This window comes from Schistocerca americana, chromosome 3 (genome assembly GCF_021461395.2).
Source record: "Schistocerca americana isolate TAMUIC-IGC-003095 chromosome 3, iqSchAmer2.1, whole genome shotgun sequence".
Taxonomy (NCBI): domain Eukaryota; kingdom Metazoa; phylum Arthropoda; class Insecta; order Orthoptera; family Acrididae; genus Schistocerca; species Schistocerca americana.
In genome coordinates this window covers 694,796,092-694,822,333 of record NC_060121.1, presented here as the reverse complement: position 1 = coordinate 694,822,333, position 26,242 = coordinate 694,796,092, and the positions used below count along the sequence as shown (strand labels likewise).

General features: G+C 40.3%; 1 protein-coding gene across 5 annotated transcripts in view; it reads left to right on the top strand.

Annotated features, from left to right (window-relative positions):
* Positions 1-26,242, top strand: part of LOC124605681 (tyrosine-protein kinase Src64B) — a 262,399-nt gene that overhangs the window by 138,999 nt on the left and 97,158 nt on the right. For 3 of the 5 annotated variants that reach the window (XM_047137536.1, XM_047137532.1, XM_047137533.1), the window contains exons 4-6: positions 12,968-13,045; positions 13,546-13,657; positions 13,767-13,865. In XM_047137536.1, the coding sequence (XP_046993492.1) occupies positions 12,968-13,045; positions 13,546-13,657; positions 13,767-13,865 (289 nt within the window). The remainder of the gene's footprint in view (positions 1-12,967; positions 13,046-13,545; positions 13,658-13,766; positions 13,866-26,242) is intronic. The other 2 variants (XM_047137534.1, XM_047137537.1) reach the window with 2 other exon arrangements.

Below are 26,242 nucleotides of genomic sequence, written 5' to 3'. Positions count from 1 at the left end.
GCTTACTGTGAAATGAAGTAGCAGCAGCTATTTGAAAGATAAATACAATTACATAATGCAGCAGTAAACAAAAGCCAGTACGAGAACAACTTAGATTGTGGTATGAGAACTCATAAATCTGAAACCAGTTTCTGTTGCAACACTGACTGTGGATTTCGATGTGTGGAATAGCTCACGTGCTTTCAATGCAGTTAAATTTGGTTATAAAGATACTTTAAATTAAATATCACTTGCAGCGAGTCTCATTCATAGAATTCCATTCATACAGATAGAGATGCATTTTTGTCTGCACTGTAGAAATTAACACAAATCAAAAAGTATAAGTTTTGTGGTGAATCTTTTGCTTGAGGTGTTATGCATTCATGTGTCTACACTGAATAGGGTAATGATGTGGTTTTGTGTACATTATACTCCTACGATGCGGAAGCCGTTGAATTATTGTCTGCGACACTGTTCAACTGCAGCAGTTGATACTTTTTGTCAGCTAAGTCATAACATGAATAATGATCAGTCTGATACAAAAGAATCTCCTTTCTCTTGTTGACAGAACTGCAGCAAGACAAAAGTTGACATTTAATTGCTGTTCAGCAAAGTTTTATGAGCACTTACTAAATTGCATGTTAAAAATTCTACAATATGCTACCAACACATGTGAAAAGAAACATGCTGTGACATTTTTACCAGAAATTTTATTTAAAACCTATGATGCTGCTTTGTGAAAATGTTTAAGTCACAATTAATGTTCAGCAGTACAATATTCCCATGATGCATCTTTTGAATTTTTTTCATTGCATTTTCACACAAAGTTATGTATGTGCAGAAAATTATATTAAGATTAGTTCCTACAGTTATATACACATTACATTGATAAAAGTTACTTTCCAACCAGAGGAAACTTATCTCAAGGAATGCTTCCCTTCCAGTTCTTTCATAAGTATTTTCACAGCTCTTTCATGAAGAGATTTTTCAGTATTATTTGTGCACTCCTTAAAGACACTTTGAGCTGTAACAGATGGAGAGAGTTGAATCAGTATAAATTGAAGTTACTCATCCAATACTTGAGAGTTTTCCCCTCACTACAAACCTAGCATGACTTCATTAGAAGACAGCACTGTATTTAGCACGCCATCTGCCTTTATGTCTGAAAGCAGATGCGGCATACAGAGTTCATGACATGAGAAACACAACTCGGTGCCGTTAAGACAACACAGAATGGTGGCAACAGTGCCAGTGTCCACTGCACTTCATGCTGGGTTAAGCTTGGTAGCAATCTGAAAAGTTAATATTAGTACAGTTTGTAGACTGTCTGAGTTTTGTTGATTGTGCTGCTCAAATCAGGCACTGTGCTGCCTGGCTGTTTGGAATGAGCAGTTACGAGCAGAACCTATAGTTTTCCATAAATATTTCAGACTGAGAAATGAAGCCATTGCCATTGGTTCAACGTATACTTTTCAGTCACAGTTTTTTTGGCTCCTGAGGCAAATACTGCTTGAACACACCTTAATTCTTGTTATTGAATCACTGTAGTCTGTCTCATTCTTGATTGAAGTAAATATCTCTGTCAGATGTTTCAGCTCTGGGCAAACTTTCTACCGTTTGTTGAATCACTGCTCTCCCGGTGTTGGGTTGTTTACAATTGTAGTTTTTAGGAACATTATTCACACCACTTCATTTGTTGACTGGAAGTTGATTGATATCCCATGTTTTTTTGGTGCAAATTTGTTTGAAATGCAATATGTTCTGTATAAGCTACACAAGAAAAAGGCGCCAAATAATGGCAATTCATTGGAAATACTTGATATACTAAATTTGAATATCCCACTTGGATTTCTGCATTGTTAAAAGTCAAACAATGGAAACTCCAGGTAGGAATATCAACAACATAGGAAAAGATAGATTGCTACTTACCATAAAGATGTGTCAAGTTGCAGACAGACATGATTAAAAGACACTCGTGTGTAGCTTTTGGCCACACACACACACACACACACACACACACACACACACACAAAGCACACCTCTTGCACACATGGCCACCAACTCAAGCACATCGGGCCAGAATGGAATTCCGGCTCGAGATGCTGGAGTTGGCGGTTGTGTGTGCATGAGGTGTGCTTGCTTTCGTGTGCGTGTGTGTGTCCCCAAAAGCTTACTTAGTTTTTTCGTTGTGCCCGTGTACAAGTCAACATCTCCAACATCTCCGCAGTATGGTTGGTAGCAACTATCCTTTTCATAATATTGTCATTATTCCATCCTAGATTTTCCACTGTTTTATTCCACTTGTATTCCTTCAACAGGTGATCAAACCCAAGTAATTAATTTTTCTTATTTTCGTATTCTATCATTTCTGTATATTATTTTTAATTATACCATCTCTCTTCATTATGAAAGTCCACAAGTTTCTGATTGCTGATCCCAGATTACTTGGCAACTTGTCCAATGGCTGATAGAGCATGTTACTTGTCATGTCTTCAGTACACAGTTTCCGTGATGCCATGGTTGATGTAGGGGAATGATGTACACCCATACGTAATTGTGGTTACATCCACATGTTTACAAAGAAATTTTATGGATCATTTCGTGATGCCTTCAGCTGCCATTCCCTTCATGTACGATTGTTCAATTTTGGCCTTAGGCCATTTTCAAGTGTCTAAAATGGAAGCATTATACATTGGATACATTAGTGATTTTGGTTTAGGAAGAAGTCATATCTATAGATATACTAGGTGCGTTATAACTTACTTTATGGGTGATTTTTTAGTAGTAAATTATGCCATGTAGGTCGTTGCTTCTAAGACTCCATGTTATGCTAATAAAATAATATTATAGAGGTTTTACAGTATTTTAGGAGCACTTTTCTTTCAAGAATTGCACCAGGAGAAGCAGCATCATGTGTTATGGGTAGACGGAAAACAGCACCTCCTGTCCGTCTAAATGATTTTTTAGTGGAAGGCAGCAAGATGAAGAAGCCCACGAGATAAGTAGTGTAACAAATTTCATAACACCTCACCAAAACTTTCAGTCTAAAATAAACAACAATTATGATCTTAAAATTTGCTATCTGAATGTTCAAGGACTAATAGATAAAGAATTTATTGTAAACAGTTTTGGACTAGATAACAAATTTGATATTTTCTGTCTGAGTGAACATTGGGTTACTGAGAGTGTACGTCCAGTTGTCAAACTTGATAACTATAATGTAGCAAATAGTTACTGTAGAAAATTGCATATAAGAGGTGGTGTGGCAATATATATTAATCAGTCATTCAGCTGCTCCATTGTTAAGTTGGACCTAGATTATTTATTTGAGGAACAGAACTTTGAAGCCACTGGTATAGTTACGGACAGTCTTAAGTTAGTAATAGTATCCCTTTACAGGTCACCTAAGAGTATCATCAATGTATTTCTAGAAAAATTGGACATGCTGTTAGATGTACTAAGAGGGACCAGATGGTTGCATTATGACATAGTAATAGGTGGAGATCTGAATGCAGAGTTTGATATAACAACACATAAACATACTGTGACTGAGTTGAAAAACCTTCTAAGACAGTGCAATTTGCACTCAATCAATAACAGGCCCACAAGAGATAAAGCATGTCTTGACAATATTTTTGTCAACTTTAAAACTACAAAAGAATCATGCGATGTTACAACGTTTCCATTTTCAGATCGTGACTCTGTATCTTTAAACTATACAAGTAGGTTCTGTATTGATAATAATAATATTCCTAAGCCTGTCCCAAAAGCTATGATCACCAGACCTGTCACAGATGACAAAATTGTTCAGCTCTGTAGGTCCCTTGCTGAGAGAGACTGGTTCAACCAATGTCATGGTGACACAAGTTATAGTCTTAGTGCTGATTTGTCAGGGAAACTATTACTTGAGAGATTTTTTAAAACATTTCTGACACAATTTAATGACAACATCCCCATAAAGAAATGCAAATTAACTGACAAAGGCTTTACAAACAGGGCTACAAACAGACAAAATTCATGGTTCTCTAAACAATTATTAAATGTGAAAAACCAAGTTATGGTGTTGCACAATATATGTAGCAATCAGAAAACAGAACATGCCAGATTGGCCTCTATAAAATGCAGGAATGAGTATAAAAAAGCCATCGTAGAAGCCAAAAAAGCACATAATTTCAATACCATTGATAATTCCACAAATAAGTGCAAAGCTGCATGGAAATTAATAAATGTTGTTGCTAAAGATGTAAGAAGCAAAAAAATTAATATATGTCCCCAAAAGTTCAATGATTTCTTTATTAAATCTGTTGAAGATGTAGGAAATACTATAATCAAACCTGATATCAATTCATCAGAGTTACATTCTAAAAATGTTTGCAGAACACCAACAGACACAGGTACGCTTATGTTCTCCAAGGTCTCACCTAGTCATGTCCTAAGCATTGTAAAACGGATGAAATCTTCAGACAGTGTAGATATATATATATGGCATATCCTGTAATTTACTAAAGAAAGTAATAGACTATATTGTGTACCCCTTAACATTCTGTATAAATAAATGCATATCTGATGGATATTTTCCCGAAGAACTCAAAGTGGCTAGGGTAGTTCCAATATATAAAAAGGGAGATATGGACTCACCTTCCAGTTACAGACCAATCTCTGTAGTCCCAGCTTTTTCTAAAATACTGGAATGTGTAACTTACCAACAGCTATCTGTCTATTTTGAAAAATTAGGAATAATTAGTGAATCTCAGTATGATTTTAGGAAAAAAGTTGTCTACTGTGGATGCTATAGACTTTGTAGTCAAATACTTACATCAAGTGTTTGAGGATAAGGGCTATGCTCAACTCACATTTTGTGATCTAAGCAAAGCTTTTGACTGTGTAAAGCATAAGTCACTCCTAGAAAAACTGGAATTCTATGGCATTAGACATAAGAGTCTTAAATTAATAAAATCATATCTTCAGAATCGTAAGCAAGTTGTTTGTGTAGGGAGAGAAATGTCGAGTATAGAACAAGTCAAGGTAGGTGTTCCGCAGGGATCTGTGCTGGGCCCCTTTTTGTTCCTGATAATGATAAATGATCTGCCGTCATTTATCAAGTCCACCACTGTGTTGTATGCAGATGATACAACATTTCTTCATGCTAGTGATGATTTCAATAGCCTTAAAACTTGTGCAGCAAAGACAATTGACCAAGCATCCTATTGGTTCAAGGCAAATGGATTCCTGCTGAATGAAAACAAAACACAGCAGATGGTCTGTAGTCTTAGAGACAAGCTTCGGTCAGATGACCCAAGTTACGTCAAATTTTTGGGGGTACACATTGATGATAAATTATCTTGGGGTCAACATGTACAATATATTAGTGGTAAATTGTCAAGAGTTATTTACCTGTTAAGGCGACTTATGGATTGTGTTCCTGAAAAATATGTTAGAACATCCTATTTTTCATTCTTTCAAAGTATAATAACATATGGAATTATTTTGTGGGGGAACTCTAGCTCTGTACATGACATATTAATACTGCAAAAAAAAAAAAAAAAAAGCTATTAGGATAATTACTGGTTCTGCATATAAGGCACACTGTAAACCATTGTTCTGTGAACAGAAAATCATGACTGTTATAAACTTGTACATATACTATGTTCTAATTTATACGAAGAAGAAATTACCAGAAACAAAAACCAGAGAAAATGTACATAGCCACAATACAAGAAGGAATAGGTGCCTCTATATTCCTTACCACAGATTGTCAAAGTCACTCAACAGCTACGAAATCATGGGGTACAAATTATTTAATGATCTTCCTCAATCTGTTCAAAAATTACTTGAACAATTATTCAAACAAACAATTCATGACTGGCTAGTCCTCCACCCATTCTATGATATAAGAGAATTTATCAACTGTTATATAATACTATAATGTTAAACAGCAAACCTGTTGTTGCTTTCAAACTATTAATTGTATTTTAGTATGTATATGACATTGTCTATTGCTGTAATGGCCGAATGACAATAAAATTATTATTATTATTGTTATTATTATTGTTATTATTATTATTATTATTATTATTGTGTGGAAGTAACAACATAGATGGCATAATTTACAACTAAAAATCATCCATAAAGTAAGTTTTACTGCGCCTAGTATATCTACAGATGTGACTTGTTCCAAAATGAAAATCACAAGTGTCACTAATGTATCTAATGGATAATGCTTTTGTTTTAGATACTTGAAAATGGCGTAAGGCCGAAACTGTACAATTGTATAAAGAGAATGTCAACTGAAGGCATCATGAAATTGTTCAAAAAATTCATCACAGGTACAGACCCTATCACATTGAAAATTAAAGAAATTTTACTCCTAACAACAATGGTCAACCACGTACCCATGATTTGAAAGATGATCTCACTTATCTTCAAGAAAACGTGCAGTTTTTCTAACCATGTAAAAATAAGTGAGGAATAATTCAGGGACAGTACAGCACTGAAAAAAACTAGAGCCATAATTATTGAGACTACTTAGGAAATGTAGCTTCTCTAAGCCATAGATCCAGAACTTAGTCATACTTGGTACACCTGTTGTAAAGAATATTGTCATTATACCAGCCTGGATTTTCTTTTGTCATAAATATTCATCATAGCACTTACTCCACTAAACAATAGAAACATGTCACCTTGGAAGCTCTCTGTGACAGGCAGTGAAAACTGTCATTTTTTTTTATAAAATAGCTTTCAGGTACAGTTACGAATGAATGACATCCTTACCACTTAAGCACTGTGGAAATATGAAGGGAAAAGAAGGGGAAAAAAGTAAGTGTTAATTACCAAGAGTTACAATTAAAGCAGTTGTCAGGTATGAGAAAGCAGAAAGAGAAAGAAGAGGATTGAATTGCTGAAGGGGCCGCATGAATAATTTTCAAAGTTAAAGCTCACTCCCATAGACAATCTCACAGATATTAGCTATTGAAAGTAAGATTGTCTATGGTTAGATAAACAGAGAATCAAAAATAAATATTGATTGACCCTTGCTTTGTGACTGCAAAATAATGAATTATCTTGCAAATTGAAGCACTCGCTTTTGCATTCCCAAAGCCTACAATGCTCATACTCCAAGTGTACAAATTCCACATTGCTGTGGGATGAGTTATGTGGGATTTCAGTGCATCTTTGTTTAGACTCTGCTGTTCTGCTGTAATGGAGACAGGTGAGCAGTCCAAAAACATATGCAGTGTGGGATAGGACATCTCAAATGAGAGAAAGGGAAAACCTTCCATCTTTGCTGCCCTTCAGTACAGTGACAGAATTGTGGATGCATAAAAAAATGCGCATTAATGTTGTTACCAGAGTAAGGAAGGAGAAGCATTAATCAGAAGAGACTGATGTCAGGTCATATCAGTGAGATACTCCATAAAAGAAGAGACACACGGGAAATGCTTCACTAATGTATTCAGTGATATATGTATCATTTCAAATGAAGACTGCAATGGCTGTGGGTTATGTCAATTTGCCAGTTGTGTAGGTTAGGGAAGATATACTATTTTAGAGGTCAGTCATCTTCACTGATTCAAAATTGGTGACTTTGACAAAAGTGCGGAACATTTTATTTACCACAGGGAAGATTCGTTTTTCACCCTCATACTCGTCAATCCAATCTTGGTGATTTCCAACCATGTGTGTTTAGACATTGTCATCTTGAAAGATGTAATCTTTAGAAAAGTGCAGTTGTCAGATACAAGAAAGCAGAAAGTGAAAGAAGGGGAATAAATTGCCAGAGGAGTCATTTGAATAATTTTCACAGTTAAAGCTCACACTCATAGACAATGTTACAGAGTTTTAGTTATTGTTTCTTTAGACCTTGCCAGCTACCATTTACCAACATTGATATGTTATGATACAAAGTTATGTCTGTTGTGATAATGACTTGAATGAGTTTTATATGTGATTTGGTCACTAACACTTCCTTGCCAATGAGGGTGAATACCAAGTTTACTTCCATCACTTTTTACATCTCTTTTATTGTTGAAATGTTTCAGCATTTCTTGATGGTAGCTGAAATTTACAATCAGCTATGATTTCATTTATTTGTTTTGTATATTGACAAAATGACCTCCTCAAAGCCAATTGTCATGGATTCCGAAAACATCAATCATGCGAAACCCAACTCACACTTTTCTCACGTGACACACTGAAAGCTTTGGATCAAGGCAGCCAGGTAGATGTAGTATTTCTTGATTTCTGAAAAGTATTTGACTTGGTAACACACCTGTGCTTATTGTTAAAAGTATGAGCATATAGAGTATCAATTGAAATTTGTGACTGCATTGAGGATTTTCTGGCAGGGAGGATGCAGCATGTTATCTTGGATGGAGGGTCATTGTCAGATGTAGCAGTAATTTCGGGTGTGCCCCAGGGAAGTGTGTTGGGACCCTTGCTGTTCATGTTGTGTGTTAATGACCATGCAGACAGTGTTAATAGTAACCTCAGACTTTTTGCAGATGATGGAGTAATGTATAATGGAGTAATGTATAATTGAGTAATGTCTGGTAGATGCTTATTAAATATTCAGTCACATTTGATAAGATTTCAAAGTGGTGCAAAGATGGGCAGCTTGCCTTAAATGTACAGAAATGTAAAATATTGCACTTCAAAAAGTGAAAAAAAAAAACATAGTATCCTATGACTATAATATTAATGAGTCACTGTTGGAACTGGCCATCTCATACAAATTCCTGGGTGTAACACACATGAAATGGAAAGATCATATAGGCTCAGTCGTGGATAAAGCAGGTGTTAGACTTTGGTTTATTGGTAGAATATTGGGCAAGTGCAATCAGTCTACAATGGAGATAGCATACAAATCACTTGTGTGACCGGTTCTAGAATATGGCTCAAGTGTGTGGGATGTGTACCACATAGGACTAACAGTGGGTATTGAACATATACAGAGGAGAGAGCTGCATGACTGGTCACAGGTTTATTTGATTCGTGGGAGAGTGTCACAAAATACCGAAGAAACTAAACTGGAAGGCTCTTGAACATAGATGTAAACTATCCCAAGTCTATTAACAAAGCTTCAAGAACCAGCTTTAAATGATAATTCTAGGCATATAGTACGTATTGCTCACATGGGGATAGTGAGGATAAGATGACAATAATTACTGCCTGCACAGAGGCATTTAAACAGTAGTTCTCCCTGCACTGTATATGTGAATGGAATGGGAAGGAACCATAATACCTGGTACAGTGGAACATACCCTCTGCCATGCACCTCACAGTGGTTTGCAGAATGTAGATATAGATGTAGATGTTGTCTGGCACTCCTTTCTGTTTTGTAGTCATTCATCTACATCTACATGGATTCTCTGCAAACCACACTTAAGTGCCTGGCAGAGGGTTCATTGAACCACCTTCACAATAATTCTCTATTATACCAATCTCGAAGAGCACACAGAAAAAATGAACACCTTTATCTTTCTGTGCGAGCTCTGATGTCATTTATTTTATTATGATGTTCATTTCTCCCTATGTAGATCGGCATCAACAAAATATTTTCGAATTCATGGGATTAAGTTGATGATTGAAATATCATGAGAAGATTCTGCCGCAATGAAAAAAGCCTTTGTTTTAATTATGTCCACCCCAAATCCTGTATCATGTCAGTGACACTGTCTCCCCTGTTTCATGATAATACAAAATATGCTGCCCTTCTTTGAAATTTCTTGATGTACTCTGCTAATCCTATCTGGTAGTAGATCCGTTACATTTTCTAAATGTCCTGCCAATAAAACACAGTCTGTGGTTTGCCTTCCCCGCAACGTTTTCTGTCTGTTCTTTCCAGATTAATTTGTCCATAATTCTAATTCCTAGGTATTTAGTTGAATTTACGGCCTTTAGATTTGGCTGATTTATCGTGTAACCGAAGTTTAACAGATTCCTTTTAGCACTCATGTGGATGATGTTACAGTTTTCATTGTTTATGGTCTATTGCCAATTTTTGCACCATACAGATATCTTTAGTAAATTGTTTTGCAATATATTTTTGATCTTCTCATGACTTTATTAGACGATAAATGACAGCATCATCTGCAAAATACCTAAGACAGCTGCTCAGACTGTCTCCTAAATTGTTTATATAGATGAGGAACAGCAGGGGGCCATAACACTACCATGGGGAATGCAAGAAGTCATTTCTGTTTTACACGATGACTTTCCATCAGTTACTATGAACTGTGACCTCTTTGTCAGGAAATCATGAATCCAGTCACATAACTGAGACGATATTCTGTGAGCTCGCAGTTTCACTACAAGCTGCTTGTATGGTACAGTGTCAAAAGCCTTCAGGAAATCTAGAAATACGGAATCAATTTGAAATCCCTTGTCAATAGCACTCAACAGTCCGTGTGTGTAAAGAGGTGGTTGTGTTTCACAATAATGATGTTTTCTAAATCCATGTTGACTGTGTGTTAATAGACTGTTCTCTTCAAGGTAATTCATAATGTTCAAACTCAATATATGTTCCATAACCCTTCTGTGGATCGATATTAATGATATGGGTCTATGATTTAGTGGATTACTCCTGCTACCTTTCATATTGGTGTGACCTTCACAACTTTCCAGTCTTTGGGTGTGGATCTTTCTTTTAGCGAGTAGTTCTATATGATACTTAAGTTATGAGCTATTGCATCAGCATACGCTGCAAGGAATCTAATTGGTATGCAGTCTGTACCGGAAGACTTGCTTCTATTAAGTGATTGAAGTTGCTTCACTATTTTGTGGTTATCTGCTTCCAAGTTGCTCAATTTAGCAGCTGTTCATTAAAATAAATATGCAATTTATGTCATTATTGGCGGTACTGTGGCTTTTTCCTTTGCAGTAATGATGAAAAGTATAAATAATAACAGTACCATGTTATGTACTTGACAAGAAATTCCTCATTACTCCTTCGATGAGCTGACAGCAGATACACAATAGGTTAATGTAATAGGTAGGCTTGGGTAATGTTTATCAATTGAAGACATAAGAATCACTATATGAATCTGAGATAATTTTAACAGAACTGTAGAATGCACCATGTCACATACATTTCACAATAAATTTGTTTTTGAAAGTGATCTGCCTTGAGCAAGACGTTTTTCCCCTCTTCTATTAACCAGACATATTTAGCTGGTTTCAACATTATTGATGCACTTTTATTTTATTTCTTGTTACCCATGATGTGTGTTTTTTTTAAATATTTTCCAATACAGTTGTTTTCCTTTCACTGTCTCTCATTTTTTCTGGTTTCCAAATTACCTTCATTGTGGTCTGCACTCAGAAGTGACAGAAAGTTGGTGCGCTCCCTCAAGAGACTTCAGATAATACATACAAAACATTTTGCTTTCATAGCATTGTTTCGGCTCAGAAAAAAATGCAGGGCGTTACTTTCTGGGAAACCCTCATACAAATAAGGCCAAAAGCCATAGCATACCATCCTGGGGTGCCTTTCTTGTAAGAGTATAAACACCAGTGTTAGTAACTACCATGAACATGTGTAACTACCATGAACATGTGCTACCAGTAGTCAAGTGCATCCTATTGCTGCATTGACCCAAGTAATCGCAGGCAGAGGGCGCTAATGATGAGTTAACATGCAAGTGTCCAATGTCAAAAATTTAGTTAATTTATAATATTAGATGAAGATCTTTATTATCATTGTTTAAAATGGTTTTGATATAGGCTGGAATGTCTGCCTAACAATAGACCACAAGGTGTGATGAAATATTTATTAATAAACTGCAATATTTCTTAATAAACTTGATACCTCAAATCAGAATAGAGGTGTATGAAATCATTATACAGGCTGCTTGAAGTAATTCATTTAAACATTACAAAATATATAAAAACCAAATATTGTGAATGGTAATTAAATAAAACAACATATGGTTTTTACATATTTTGTGATGCTTCAGTCAGTTACTACAATTAGCCTGTTTAGTGATCTTACACACCTCAATTCTGACTTTGGTGTCAACTTTATTTACGTATATTGTGTTATATCTCGTGTTGTGTTATTAGGCACTCATTTAAGCTCTCCTGAAAGCCATTTTAAGCAATGAAAATGAAGATGTTTGTCTGATAATTATACATAAATGAATTTGTGATATTGCACACCTCTTAGGATGTTGGTGTGCAAGTAAGAATGTGGGTGATGATGGGTTCTGTGATTAGAGGGATGGAGCATACTCCATAGTGTTATCATTATGCTTTCTTTTTCTGTCCCATGCCACACACTTTGTACTGTAACACTTGTCTTGCGTGCTTTATGCCGTTCATCATGAACATAATGGTGGCGAACTACCCTCCCCAATAATGATGTTATAGGTTGGAATATCACATGGTACTCAGCCCCTTGTCACTGCACATCGCCATCGCCACACCACCTGGTTTCTTAACACTTCAATGCTCTCTGCCAGCAATAACTAATGTCCACAAAAGTTATGGACGTAGTAATCCTATCATTAGCACAGCACCCATTTGCTTTGATGTTGATACTCTTTATCAGAACAGAACCCCAGAATGATATTCAGTGGCCTTTTACTTATTGTACTATTGTTTATGGTTAATTATGTGTCTCATTAAATTTATTTTACCCTTTATTATTATTATAATTATAATTATTATTATTATTAACCAGATCAATGATTTCTTAGAGTAAAACTGGTAATACTGTGTACTGCATGTGGCACAATGCACTCTAGACTGGAAATTACAAATTTAGTGCTACTGACTGATGTTTATAGTCTTTGCCTGACTTTCTCTCTCTCTCTGAAACATCATTACTGATTTTTATTACTTACTTGCTTGCTGTTTTCTCTGTCGGAAAGTAGTGATCGGCCTTTTATATTTTCAGATATTACATTGATAGTGTTTTCAGGTACTTAAACCACAGTTTATCAACAAATTCTATCATGTTTCTTAAGTTTGTAATTATTTTGTGTTGTAGTAGCTATTCCAAGAGCAAGGACTAGGAGCAGTTCTGAGTCAAGGTCACCTTCTTTCAGAGATAAGGAGCACACAAAAGGTTGGAATAACACACTTTTAAAAAGAGACTAGTGTCCTAACATGGGGAAACCCGCAGTTAACTAACAAAGGGTATTTTTTATTCCGTGATCCTCTCGGGGCACCCTTTTCACCCTCTTACTTATCTTTAACTGTCATGGTGATGGTATATGGGCTTTATGATTATATGCAGACAGATCAAAACCACTGATATTTTTCCTATGTAACAACACAGCAAATTTTTGTATCTCTGTAGCCTAGATAATTTTTGCAAATATGTGGTGTTGGGTTGATTGGAAGTAGCAGATTTGATTTTCATAAAGTTGTACTGCAGAGTACACATACAGCTAAAAAGATACTTCAGGTTCATGCTTTTTCACAAGAAAGAGACTCCAATACATTTGTGATTACTCTTAGTTGCTGATCTGTTTGAGTCTAAAAATAGGAAAATTATTTGCTGATAACATAATAAGTATGTAGTCAGGATGTTTTTACTGATGTTTGAACTATTTTATTCAACAGACCATCCAGGTGCATCAAGACGTATTGTGGTTGCTGTCTATGATTATCAGGCAAGAGAAGTAGCAGATGTTTCATTCATGAAGGGGGATCACATGGAAGTTCTTGATGACAGGTAAATAGTTTTTTTACATCCCAGTTTCCTCTAATCTTTTCACAAAGGTAGCTTGTTGTGTTTACTTGGAGTTTTCAGTGCATGTATACTGTAACAAATTTACTTCCAGTGAGCCAGATTGGTGGAAAGTCAGAAATCTAAGGACTGGACATGAAGGTTTAATTCCATGGAACTTTGTCGCCGAAGAGAAGTCAATTGAAAGTGAAGAGTAAGTGTAACTTGTATCATTATTTGTTTGTAGTATCACATGTCTGAGATAATTATCCTTACTGATTCCTAGATAGGGCTTTCATTAGTATGAGTGTGTTATAATGGAATAGCTGCAAGAGCATATAAAAGTATTACATTGTTGGAAAGGTTGTAATTACAGATCTCCCCGTACACACCGATACAGTGAGGGGGTGGTGGGACCTAGCATAAAGTCTGTTTCTTCTTTAACAGCTGATGTTAGTGTCGTAGTGCTAGGCACAACCAATAGTATGGTGACTTACAACAAAAGTTCATTTACTCCCATTCAAGTAAATGACAAACTTAGAAACTGTACTACAAGCAGTAGCAGACAGTCTGAGGACGGGCTCCTGCCATGGTGTCCTTCCATAGAGAAAAGCTCTGCTAGATAGTGCAGCAGGTACTGTGCCATGTGCACAGGTCGTGGATGGCTTTTGGTGGCTGGCCCACACAGATGCCCTTGGCAGAATATTTAAGTGTAGTCTGCTGGCAGACTGGTGCTGCAGCATGTATCCAGATCTGATGTACAGGATGATAGCAGTCATTACCATTGTATTTACAAGCAGTTTATTCAGATAAATTATTTCTATTACATTGGTCCATTATTGAGATAAGAAAAAAAATATAAGTAAAGACAACCTCTCTCAATATACTTGTAGGAAACTAAAACAATACCCCATAAAATTTAAAATTTATTAAGCTTATGTTTTGGATGTGTGCTACCAATGACAGAAAATATATGAAAAAGGAGAGGTCATGGTGAGAGAAAATGTCATTATAAACCCTTCTTGGGTGTCAAGTTGGGTGGCGTCCTTCAGATAGCACAATAATGGCAAGCTGAGTTGTTGCCATCCTTGGATATCGTTTTGTATTGCCTACGTCCTTCCTTTTTTTGTCATGACCAGGCAGTGTCTGAGCATTGCTCTTGTGGTGCAGGGAAAGGAGGGAAGTGTTGTGCAGTTGGAACAAGTCCCTAAGCTGCCACCAGTACGATCATTCTTCCCACCGACTGCCGATCTGTTTCGAGCACACTCAGGACTAGGTCCCGAGCTTTACTTACTTGGAAACAACTATATTTATTTATAAGTTCATTGTGTAGTTAGAGCTCTACAGACTCTTTTTAAGGTGCAATATCAGAATGTGTTAGACTTTAGGAAAAACATGGTGTCACTGTGATTAATAATATGTCCATTACAAATGCAGTGCTGTGCAACTGCTGATTTTGTTGGTTGTTCTTTATCTGTGTGACACATGTGTTTGCTCTGTGCATCTTTTCATTACTGTCTGGATAGTCTGGCATACTAACATTTTCTCACATGGCATGATTTTGGTATACTCCTTGTTTCCATAGTCCTAGGTCATCCTGAACAGACCCCCAATAAGGCTTTCAATCTCTGGTAGAAACTTTTCTATCCTACTCTGCATCTATAGAACACAGTTTTCTGATCACTCTTACTGATGATAACGCTGAGTCTGGCAGAACAAAACTGGAGGTCAAATGCAGCAGAGTTAAAGAAGTGAACAAATAACAAAACCAAGTCTAGAGTATAGCAAAGGCTTCTTGTGCATATACAGCAGTCTAGGGAACAATCCAGATCAAACATAAATCAGGCAGGGTGAAGACTCTACAGTTCAATGGTGTATAACCAAAGGCTTAAGAGATTAGAAGACACTAACAGAGGCTATTTGGGCCTCAGTACTTAGCACCTCATCTGCATGTCAGGGGAGTGGTTGCCAGACGTGGCAGAGATGAGACCAACGATTGAGCCTCCATGGGCACCGCAGTCGAAAAATGCTCAACCTCTGCTGAGGATGAAGGAAGAGGACCACTGGTGCTGGGGGGTGGAAGCTGTAACTGGTGTAGTGGGTGGAAGTGGTTCCATGTTCAGTGGCTCCCTTTGCTGGTTGTTGTTGACTTCCTGAAGTCGTGGACGTAAGATGAGAGGTTGTAGCAGTAAGAGGCAGACTGGGATATTTGGCACTGGCGTGAAGTGGTTGCTGAGGTCATGCCCACTCGGCAATAGAAGGGCAAGGGGGGTGGGGGCAGCAGTATGTTACATCACTGATGGAGCTGATTCCAATGTTGAAGCAAATGCTGCTGCCAGGCTGAAACCTCAAACATGTGTCTTCCCCCTGTTGCTACTGACTGTTCGTTGGGTTGACCAGGGACTCTGGCCAAAGGCACAAGCTCAGATGCGCTAGTCCACGTGGTAATATGGCTGTGTTCAGGGGCGGTGGGTCTGCCGAGTTAGGTGCAGCAGGTCGAGGAGAGTGCAAGGTCTGCGCCTGTGTAACATTTTGCCCGGACTGCACGCATCACAGTGCTGGGCCATTTAGGTTGCAAGGAAGCTGATGAGTGCTTTTCTGGAGTCGACTGTGATCATTATTTTGCACAATTATATCTTAAATGTCCTGACCATTCACTTGGACTTTGAATTGAACGTGAGATGTAAAGGGGCGATAGTCAGGTGTTCAGTGCCATTGCGCTGACAAAAATCCTAGAACACAAGTGCCATAAATTGAGGGCAGTTGTTGGAAACCATGTTTGAAGGTGTCCCCTCCATTGCAAATATGATAGTCACAGGATGGATAGTAGCTGCCATTGTAGTTGGTGCCATCCACGCGACATTTTGAAGTTAAGAGAGGGCATCAAGAACGAGCATCCACATTGCTCCCGGAATGGACAGATGAAATCAATATGCACTCTTTGCCAGGGGTGGTCAAGGCATGGCCAAGGACTGGATTGCTGTGCTGGGGCTGATGGGCAGTGGGTGCAGGTGTGGCAATCTGAATGGTATGTTCAGTGGTGGTGGCAACCCCAAGCCAATACGGACGATGGCACGTTGTTGCATTAATTCTGTAGTTCCCCAGTGTGCAGGTGGATGAGCTACAATATGCAGGAGAAGAGAGTGGGAGGAACTACCATCCGTCATTCAGAATTATCCACAGCAAGCAAAATAACCCTCTCAGTGATGTTAAGCATGTGCCATAAGAAAAAATAGATGCGCTATTCCCGATTAGTGTCCTTAGGCATATGCTCCAGCCAACCCTGCCATACAGCAGTCAACTCCCTGTGGAGGAGGGGGTCACGGACTGTTTCTGCTGGTATTTTGTGCACCATATCAGAAATTCATCAAGGGTTTGTTGCTGATTTGCACCTAAGGCAAAACACAGCACTTCATGCCTATCGAAGTCGCATCGGAGCCACATTGCAAGTGGGAAAGTGCATCAGTGTGGGAAAATATGCATGGTGGGCCTATAATGGATCTCGTAGCTGTAGTTACTCAGGAACAATGCCCACTGTTGCAGCCTTTGCACGGTTTTATCAGCAAGTCTCAAATGGGGGTCTAACAGTTAAATATGAGGTTTGTGATTGGTGATCTGGTGAAATGTCTTGTCCTAGTATATGATAGCCAATGCTTCTTTCTCAATTGGGAATAATTCCTTTGTGTCGCATTTAATGTTTTAGATAGAAATGCGATCGAATGTCCTGAGCCGTCGAAGTATTTGTGGGAGAGTACGGCATCAACGCGCCAATCCAATGCATCAACGATAAGCGTTAAATGTTTGTTATGATAGAACGTTGCTAAACAAGGGGCCAACCTAAGGCACTTCTTAAGTTGCACGAAAGCCTTCTGGCACATGTTTTACCACACAGATTTAAAGCTGCTTTTACACAACTGATTGAACCTATGGGAAATGCGGCCCACATTGGGAATAAACTTGGTATTATAATTTACTTTGCCAAGGATTGACTGTAGTTCTTTGTTATTCTTAAGAGCTGGGAAGTTAGTGATTGCATCCACACACGTGATTCTCTCTCTCTCTCTCTCTCTCTCTCTCTCTCTCTCTCTCTCTCTCTCTGTGTGTGTGTGTGTGTGTGTGTGTGTGTGTGTGAGAGAGAGAGAGAGAGAGAGAGAGAGAGAGAGAGAGAGAGAGAGAGAGAGAGAGGAGAAGAGGGGAGAAGAGGAGAGGCCATCTTTTCTCGACATATGCCCCAAGTACTAGACACTTGTCTCAAAGAAACTACATTTGTGGAAGCAAAAATGCAGATCATGGGCTTGGAGCCACTCGGGCATCATCTGTAGGTTGTGTAAGTGCTGGTCCCGTGTGGCCCCAGTAACTAGCAAGTCATCTCAATAATTAGCACTGTTGGGTATATCTTGGTTGCTCAAGGTACCTGTAAAGTGTCCTGAAGCGTTTGCAACCCCAAATGGCAACCTGTTATAACAATACATGCTGAATGATGTATTAATCACCAAAAAGGCATCAGCGAACTCGATTTTTGAAAAATAATGGTCTGTAGCCAACAATTCCTCTGGCCTAGGAAGGGGATACAAATTGACATTTGCATGAGCATTAACTGTGGACTTAAATTCAACGAATGTCAGGGGCTGGAATATACCCATGGCCGTTCCTTGCATGTAGTAAGAGGCAACTAATGGAAATCGTTTAAGTAGTCATGTTTTTACTTTGGTATTTTGACTGTTCTTGGACGTCTGAAGCTATTTGCTCTTTTTTTTGGCTTTTTCAATTCTGGTTCCCATATTGGGTTTGACCTCCAGTTTCCAAATTTTACAGAAGTTCCATTTGGCAAAGGTTGCCTTATTGTGGTGCACTAACTCTCCATTGTGCACTGTTATCTTTTGCACCTACCATTCAAGTGGATCTATCTTTGCACCTGAAAGCCAATGTTGTAGGCAGTCCGTTGTGGTGGGTTTGTCGTGTATGCTCTCACTTGTAGCCCCCTGACAACATGGGGATCGCACTGTTGATGCTTGAGCTGTAACATCCCCATGCAGCCAAGGAGTATGTACCTGCTCTCAGGGGTTCAGCAGTTGTTTGCTGAGTACGGACATGGCAAACCTGGGCATCCTGAGCTGGGAACTGGTAAGCACCGCCAGTCCTCTGTCATCATAAGCTCTGGCCATGCTTCAGCAATTGCTGTGTGGTGTGGCAGTGGAACATTGTGTGTCACAAGGAATGGGGATCTTGGCTTGACCGCCCAGATCACAAGGATTGTAAAAATCTCTATAAAAAAAATACCTTCAGTCTCTAGGTGTGCTGCTCATTGATGAGGTGCATGGCTGTTGAGGTGGAATAGTCGTTAGTGAGCAACCTCTGGGGAACCTGCCGCTCCGCGGTTATATAAGACTTACTCAGGCACACAGGGCACTATCTGAGTGGACCCTTATTTCCGTAGCTGCTGCTCGTGGGACTAAAATGGAACCCTTAGACCTTCTTCTCCTCCCAGTGGGAAGTGTGCACCGCCTGGGAGTACTCAACCATTCATCCAAAAGAGTGAGGGAGGCTAGCCCTCATGACAGTAAGAATCAGTTGGACTTGCTTAACAGGACTCATGGACTTGCAAATCATAGTGTGTTTCTGGTTATAAAGAGGAAGGAGGGGACGTTTGAAAATATGTCCCACTTCTACATCCATAAGGGTTTGGAAGGACTTGCTGGCACTTTAAAATCTATTAAAATACTTCGTAATGGTTCCTTGTTGGTCAAAACTAACAGTTCAAAGCAGGTGACACTTATCAAGAAATCACACAAATCGAGTGAATATGACATCATTGTTGAGATGAACAACTCTCCCAACTCAAGCAAGGGTGTGGTAATGTGCCGTGATATAGCTAGGGACATCGTGGAGCTGAAACAAGAGTGGGCATCTCAGGAGATAGTCAGTGTAGAGCAATGAACATGAAGGAATAATGGAGAAACTGAAAAGACTGCACTTTCATTGTCACATTCAATTCTCTAATGCTGCCTGAACATATTGTGGCAGGGTTCCTTTGACTTACAGGACTTACAGCTAGGCCTTATATACCAAATCCTATGTGGTGCTATAAATACCATGATTTCGGCCATACAACCATGAGTTACGGAGAGGAGGTGATGTGTGGGAAGGGTATAAAAGCAGCCCATGACACTTTGACTGACTGCCCATCTCCAGTGATCTGTATAAACTGCTTTTGGAGCCATCCAATCTGGAGCCGATACTGCCCTCTTTTTGCCAAGGAACACAAAATATAGGAAATAAAAGCAACCAAGCAGATCCCCCACACCGAAGCCAAAAAAGAATATAAGATGACGAAACTCCCTGTCCTTGACACTTCATATTCTTCCACGGTGCAGAAATGTCTTCCCAAGGTGTACGCTTGGATGCAGACAACATCCAGTGTACCTATATCCACCACAGGCACCTGTACTTGCACGTGTACATGCCAAAGAAAAGCGAGTAACAACAAAGCAACCCAGGGAGCTGCGACAGGAAAGACCAACAACAGATCCGCAGTGAGCATTCAGAAGGCACACAAAAATCAGTGTGCCTCTGAATGCCCCCTTGCAGGGGCAAAAGCTGTCTCTGGCACCATCAGACATCATTCTTGCATGTCGGACTGATGATGTGGACATCATGGACTTATGTGTCTTGGATCCAGGCAGCCCTTCCACTCACCTTTGTTCTACAAGTGTTCCACCTCCCTGGTGCAAAAATGGGGGTAAATTAAAACCACACTGATGTAATGTATCCCATACTATAGTTAATATGAATGGTTTAAGGCCTCATGTGGAGGAACTGAAATTCCTGGCCCCTTGTGCTTGCACTTACGAGAGACACATTTTAAAGATACTGACATCCCTGTGCTACAGGGCTATATGCTACACTGCAAGGATGACCTGACTGGGGAAAGAGCCAAGGGAGTTGTTGCTGTGTTTGCCACTAATGTGGACCACTCTACTTCTCTACACCTGGCTACTAATCTCCAAGCAGCTACAGTTGAAATTCATATGTGCCAGAGGATCACTGTTTGCTCTCTGTATTTATCTCCACAATATGCAATAGACTCTTAGACTCTCTCAGATCCTATAAAACAACTCCCCAGACCATTTCCCCTACTGTAAGAGTGCAATGCCCATTATGTATCTACGTCTACATCTACATTGATACTCCGCAAGCCACCCAACGGTGTGTGGCGGAGGGCACTTTACATGCCACTGTCATTACCTCCCTTTCCTGTTCCAGTCGCGTATGGTTCGCGGGAAGAACGACTGTCTGAAAGCCTCCGTGCGCGCTGTAATCTCTCTAATTTTACATTCGTGATCTCCTCGGGAGGTATAAGTAGGGGGAAGCAATATATTCGATACCTCATCCAGAAACGCACCCTCTCGAAACCTGGCGAGCAAGCTACACCGCGATGCAGAGCGCCTCTCTTGCAGAGTCTGCCACTTGAGTTTATTAAACAGCTCCGTAATGCTATCACGGTTACCAAATAACCCTGTGACGAAACGCGCCGCTCTTCTTTGGATCTTCTCTATCTCCTTGGGGCTTGATCTCTACTTGCACTCGTGGTCGGGTTTTGGAGAGTCTCATGCTGTCTCATGAGCTGTGCATCCTCAACACATGTACTGCAACTCATGTCTGTGATACTTCTGGGCTATTCTCAGCCATCGACCTCTCTTTCTGCTCTCCAACTCTTGCAGACTGTTGAATATGAGGTCATTGATGACCCTCATGCTAGTGATCACCTGTCACTCCACGTTCATCTACTGGATGGAGCATTTCCTGTAGAGAAGCCATCAAAATGAATGGTCAGCAGGGTTAACTGGACACTGTTCAGCCAACTGGCTGTGTTTGAACACCATGACAGTGTCTAGTAGTGGATGGACCCAATCACAAGAGTGATCAAACATGCTGCTGACCTATCGATCACAAAGTCCTCACGTCTTCTTAGGAGGCAACCTGTGCCTTGTGGACAGATGAGTGCAGTTGAGCAATCCGGACCAGGTGTGCAGCTCTTCAATGGTTTAAATGTTGCTCAACAGCAGATGATCTCTTTACCTTTTGAGTCGCTAGAGCCAAGGCTCCAATCAGTTGTTCCACTTGTTCTTCAAAAGTATGGGAAGCCATCCAGAAGATTTCTGGTAAAAACAGTTGTGTACCAATATATGCAGTGCTGAAATGCAGGTGTCTCCAAACAGTGCCCAGAGACATCGCTCAGATGCTTTCTGATCATTTTTTTAAAAACTACAGCCAATCCAAGCCAGGATCTGACATTTTGTCACTACCGTGTGACTGTAGAGAGGGCCAAGTTTGACTTCAGATCATCCTGTTCTGAAGCCTCCAACTCCCTTTTCTCCATGTGGGAACTGGAATCAGCACTCTCTGAGACTCATGACACTGCACCTAGTCACAACAAAACCCAGTACTGCACGCCTCGACATTTGTCAGTAGCATCAAAAGAAGTCCTCCTTGAATTTTTTAATCTTATATGGCAGACAGGCATCTTCCCCAACTCATGGAGGGAGGCAATTCTGATGCCCCTCTTCATACCGGGAAAGGATCGCACCTTGCCCAGTAGTTGTCAGAGTATCGCTTTAACGAGCTATGCAAGAAAGATCCTTGAGTGAATGATTAACAGTCATCTGGTGTGGTTGTTAAGAGACCAGGCAACTCCTTAGCCACTCACAGTGTGGATTCTGGAGATTTTGGTCCATTATCGACAACCTGATCCTGCTAGAGGTGGCAATTCAGCAAGCTTTCCAGCATAAACATCACTGTATTGGCATATTCTTCAATATCAATAGGGCATATGATACTACTTGGAGACACTTTATTCTCACACAACTGTATCAGTGAGGCTTTTGTGGCCATTTCCCCATCTTTGTATGGTCTTTCCTGTCACTGTGCTATTTTAGGACCTGAGTTGGTGACACGCTGTCAGATTGTTGTGAGCAAGAGAACAGTGTCCCTCAGGGCACAATTTTAAGAGCTACCTTCTCCACCATGGCCATGAACAGTATCATGTCTACAGTCCTATACAGTGCTCCTTATTTGTGGGCAATTTTGCTATTTCCTGTTCCTCCTCCTATGTTTCCTGTATTGCAACAGTGATCTGTCAGTTGCAACTTACATTGCAGGGGTTAGAGGAGTGGGCTCCATAGGTCTTGGGGAGTGGACAGGTCAAATGGCTTTGAGCACTATGGCACTTAACAGCTGAGGTCATCAGTCCCCTAGAACTTAGAACTACTTAAACCTAACTAACCTAAGGACATCACACACATACATGCCCGAGGCAGGATTCGAACCTATGACCGTTGCAGTCGCGTGGTTCCAGACTGAAGCTCCTAGAACCGCTCGACCACTCTGGCCGGCAACGGACAGGTCATGTCTGCTCCAGTTTTTTAGGGCTTTCATGTGTTCGCAGCTAGACTATAGGTGCATGGTGTCTGGATTGGCAACACCTTCTTATCTGAAGATCATTGATGCTGTACACCATGACGGGATTAACCTGACCATGGATGCTTATAGGACTAGCCCCATACACAGTGTCTGTGCTGAGGCTGGTGAACCATCACTTACAATTCAACAGCAACTCCTCGCGGTGAGTCAGTCATACAAGTTCCTTGCCACACCAAATTCATCTGCATAACATACTGTTGTTCGTCCCCCTCTGGAATACCTTTTCTCCCATTGTTCAGAGCATTGAGGCCATTTGGGATCCAGGTGTGGCATTTACTGGAGTCACTTGGAGTGGAGCAGGTCCAACCTCCAATCCAAGGTTTTAACTGTTTGCCACCCTTTTTGTTGCAGAGGCCCAGAGTCATTTTAGATTTAGTGCAGTACAGGAGAGATTGCACCCCTGCTTCTGTGTTAAGTGCACTGTTTTCTGACATTTTATATGAGCACCACAACTATATAGCTCTGTTTACAGATGAGTCTAAACAGGGGGACGCTGTTGGTTGCTCTGTTGTTTTTCAGGGATCATGTCCGACTGCCTCAAGACTCTTCTGTCTTCAACGCAGAATTACATGTGATCTTGCGGGCACTGGTGCAGATAAGATGTTCTTCTAGTGCTAAATTCTTGTCTATTCTGATTCTCTACATTGTTTGTACCCAGCAGATAAAGTTGTCCAGAACATCCAGGATGTCCTCCTCCAACTATGACGACTGGGGAAGGAGGTATTTTTCTTATGGATACCAGGGCACATTGGTATGCAGGGAATAAAAGGAAGGATCCAGCAGACAATGAGGCATGTCATATTCCTCAGTTATTTCAGAGAGCCATCATCCTACAGGCTGTAGCATTGCTGTTGAGGTCCAGAGTCTTGCATCGGTGGAAGGATGAGTGGCTGGAAGTGACAGATAATAAGCTCTGTGTAGTAAAGCCCACAATGTGACTGTGACATACTTCCTTCCAGCCACGTAGAAAGGTTGAGGTCCTCATCTTCCCATGGGCCACAGCTCTATAATGCATGGCTTCTTGCTCCAGTGAGAGGACCCCCCATTGTGTGGCACTTGGGGCGTACAGATCACTGTGTACCATATTTTATTGGGCTGCATTTTATTTTCCAACCAGTGGGTCATGGCCAATTTTTATTTTCCACCAATGGGTCACGGCCGATTTGCCAATGGGTCTGCCCTCTATTTTAGGTAACATTCAAACAAATGTAGTTAGAATTTTAAAGTTTTGTGAATTGCCCAATTTTTATCCGAGATTTTAGGGAGATGGTTTTAAAGTGTTAACAGGGTGACTGGTTCATCCATATTTTGTGTAATTGGTCAGCCAGTGACATTTACATGTGCCTTCCTTTCAGCTCCTCTGTCATTTTACTTATGTTTTAGATTGCTATATAGCTGTTTTATTCTTTCCTGTTGTGTTAGTGTGTATGATAACATTTTAATAATTTTATCCACATTCGTTTCTTTTACTGTGTGTAAGAGTGCTGACAATGTCACCCGTGAGTGCCCATAAGCACCAAACACACGCACACGCAATAGGTACCTATCCACTTCGGGCTACCAGGACTCCGGGCAATGGCTGCTGTGCCAGGTGGCCTTTGACTTGATGGAGTAGTGCCCATGGGGACAGCCTCGGATCAGAGTTAGTGGCATTGGAACGGATGATCTGCAGTGAAATGGGTCACACTTAATGGTGGCCATGCCAACATGACCTTCTCAACAGTCAGGAACAATGGTTTTAATGCAGAGGTTTACAATCCAATGTAATTTCCATCTTTGACGATGCCTCAAGATGAGCCAGGTAAGGAGAAATGAAAGTGGATAACTTGCCAAATTCTTGGTTTGTTCCCAAACCAGTGGTGGATCTTTTGCTACAACAATTTGGGGAGGTTGCTGCAATAGCGAAGATAAGAAATTGATCTTTTCTGATTAAAACATCGCACACCAACCAATCACTGGTACTTCAGGGCTGTGTCAAGATAGGAGATATAGCAGTCACCATTTCTCCCGATACCAAGCTAATTAGAATTCAAAGCATTATCTTCCATCAGGACCTAATGCTACAAACTAATGAAGAGCTGCTTACTAATCTTATGTGGCTTGGAGTCCATTTTGTTCACCGCAATTGGAGGGTTCCCAAGAATAATCGAGTGGACACTGGAGCTTTTATCCTAGCCTTCAAAGGCAGCATTTTGCCTGGGAAAGTTAAAGTCATGGTTTATAAGTGCGATGTTGGGCCTCATTTTCCCCCTTCACTGACACATTTTCAGTGCCAAAGGTCCTGCTGTTTTAGTGAGTTTGTCTGTAGGGCACGTGGACGGGTTTCCCTGGAGGACCACTATTGTGACCAACCCCCTCAGTGTGTCAACTGTTCAGAAACATACCCTCCTTGTTTGCCCCAGTGATCACTATTCAAGAGGGAGGAAAAAATTCGAGAGTACAAAATGTTTGACTGCCTGTCTTAACAAGATGGAAAGAAAAAGTTTGAAAGACTTCTTGCGACTGATATGATCCCGAATTTTGCGACTGTTGTGTCCCAGTCCATACCTCACACAGTGACAAGATCTCGCATGACACCACCTGGCTCCGGGTCGTATACCATGGCCTGTCCTACATTTGGGACAGTCAGCTCCCTTGCCCCCCCCCCCCCCCCCAATACATATAGCACTGGTTGCTACCACACTATCAGTGTGGCCAGAGATGCCTAGTCATCTGCTGCCATGTTGTCAGGGATGAGGGCGCCTGTCAAGGTGCCCCCTCTCCAGACAAGGACCAGCAGTTGCAGGCTGCGGGCTGAAGAAAAGTATGGTCCCTTTTTCTCATGAAAGATAAAATGGGGTAATCTTCACAGAAATGGAATTCTAACAAAGATAAAAAGGATAAGCAGGAAGATAAACTAATTTCTGAGGCTTCGGATGTTCTGCTCCCCATCCTTGCAGAGGTCAAACTTACGCACCCAGATGATGACTCAGGACGATGGCATGGTAGCAAAGTAATCACACCCATCTTTCTCATTCTCCACTTTTTCAGACCTGACTGCAGCACTCCTTTGATGGAATGGTAAGAGACACATGGTTTATGGCAGCACACCTCCCTGCTCTGAAAAACTAC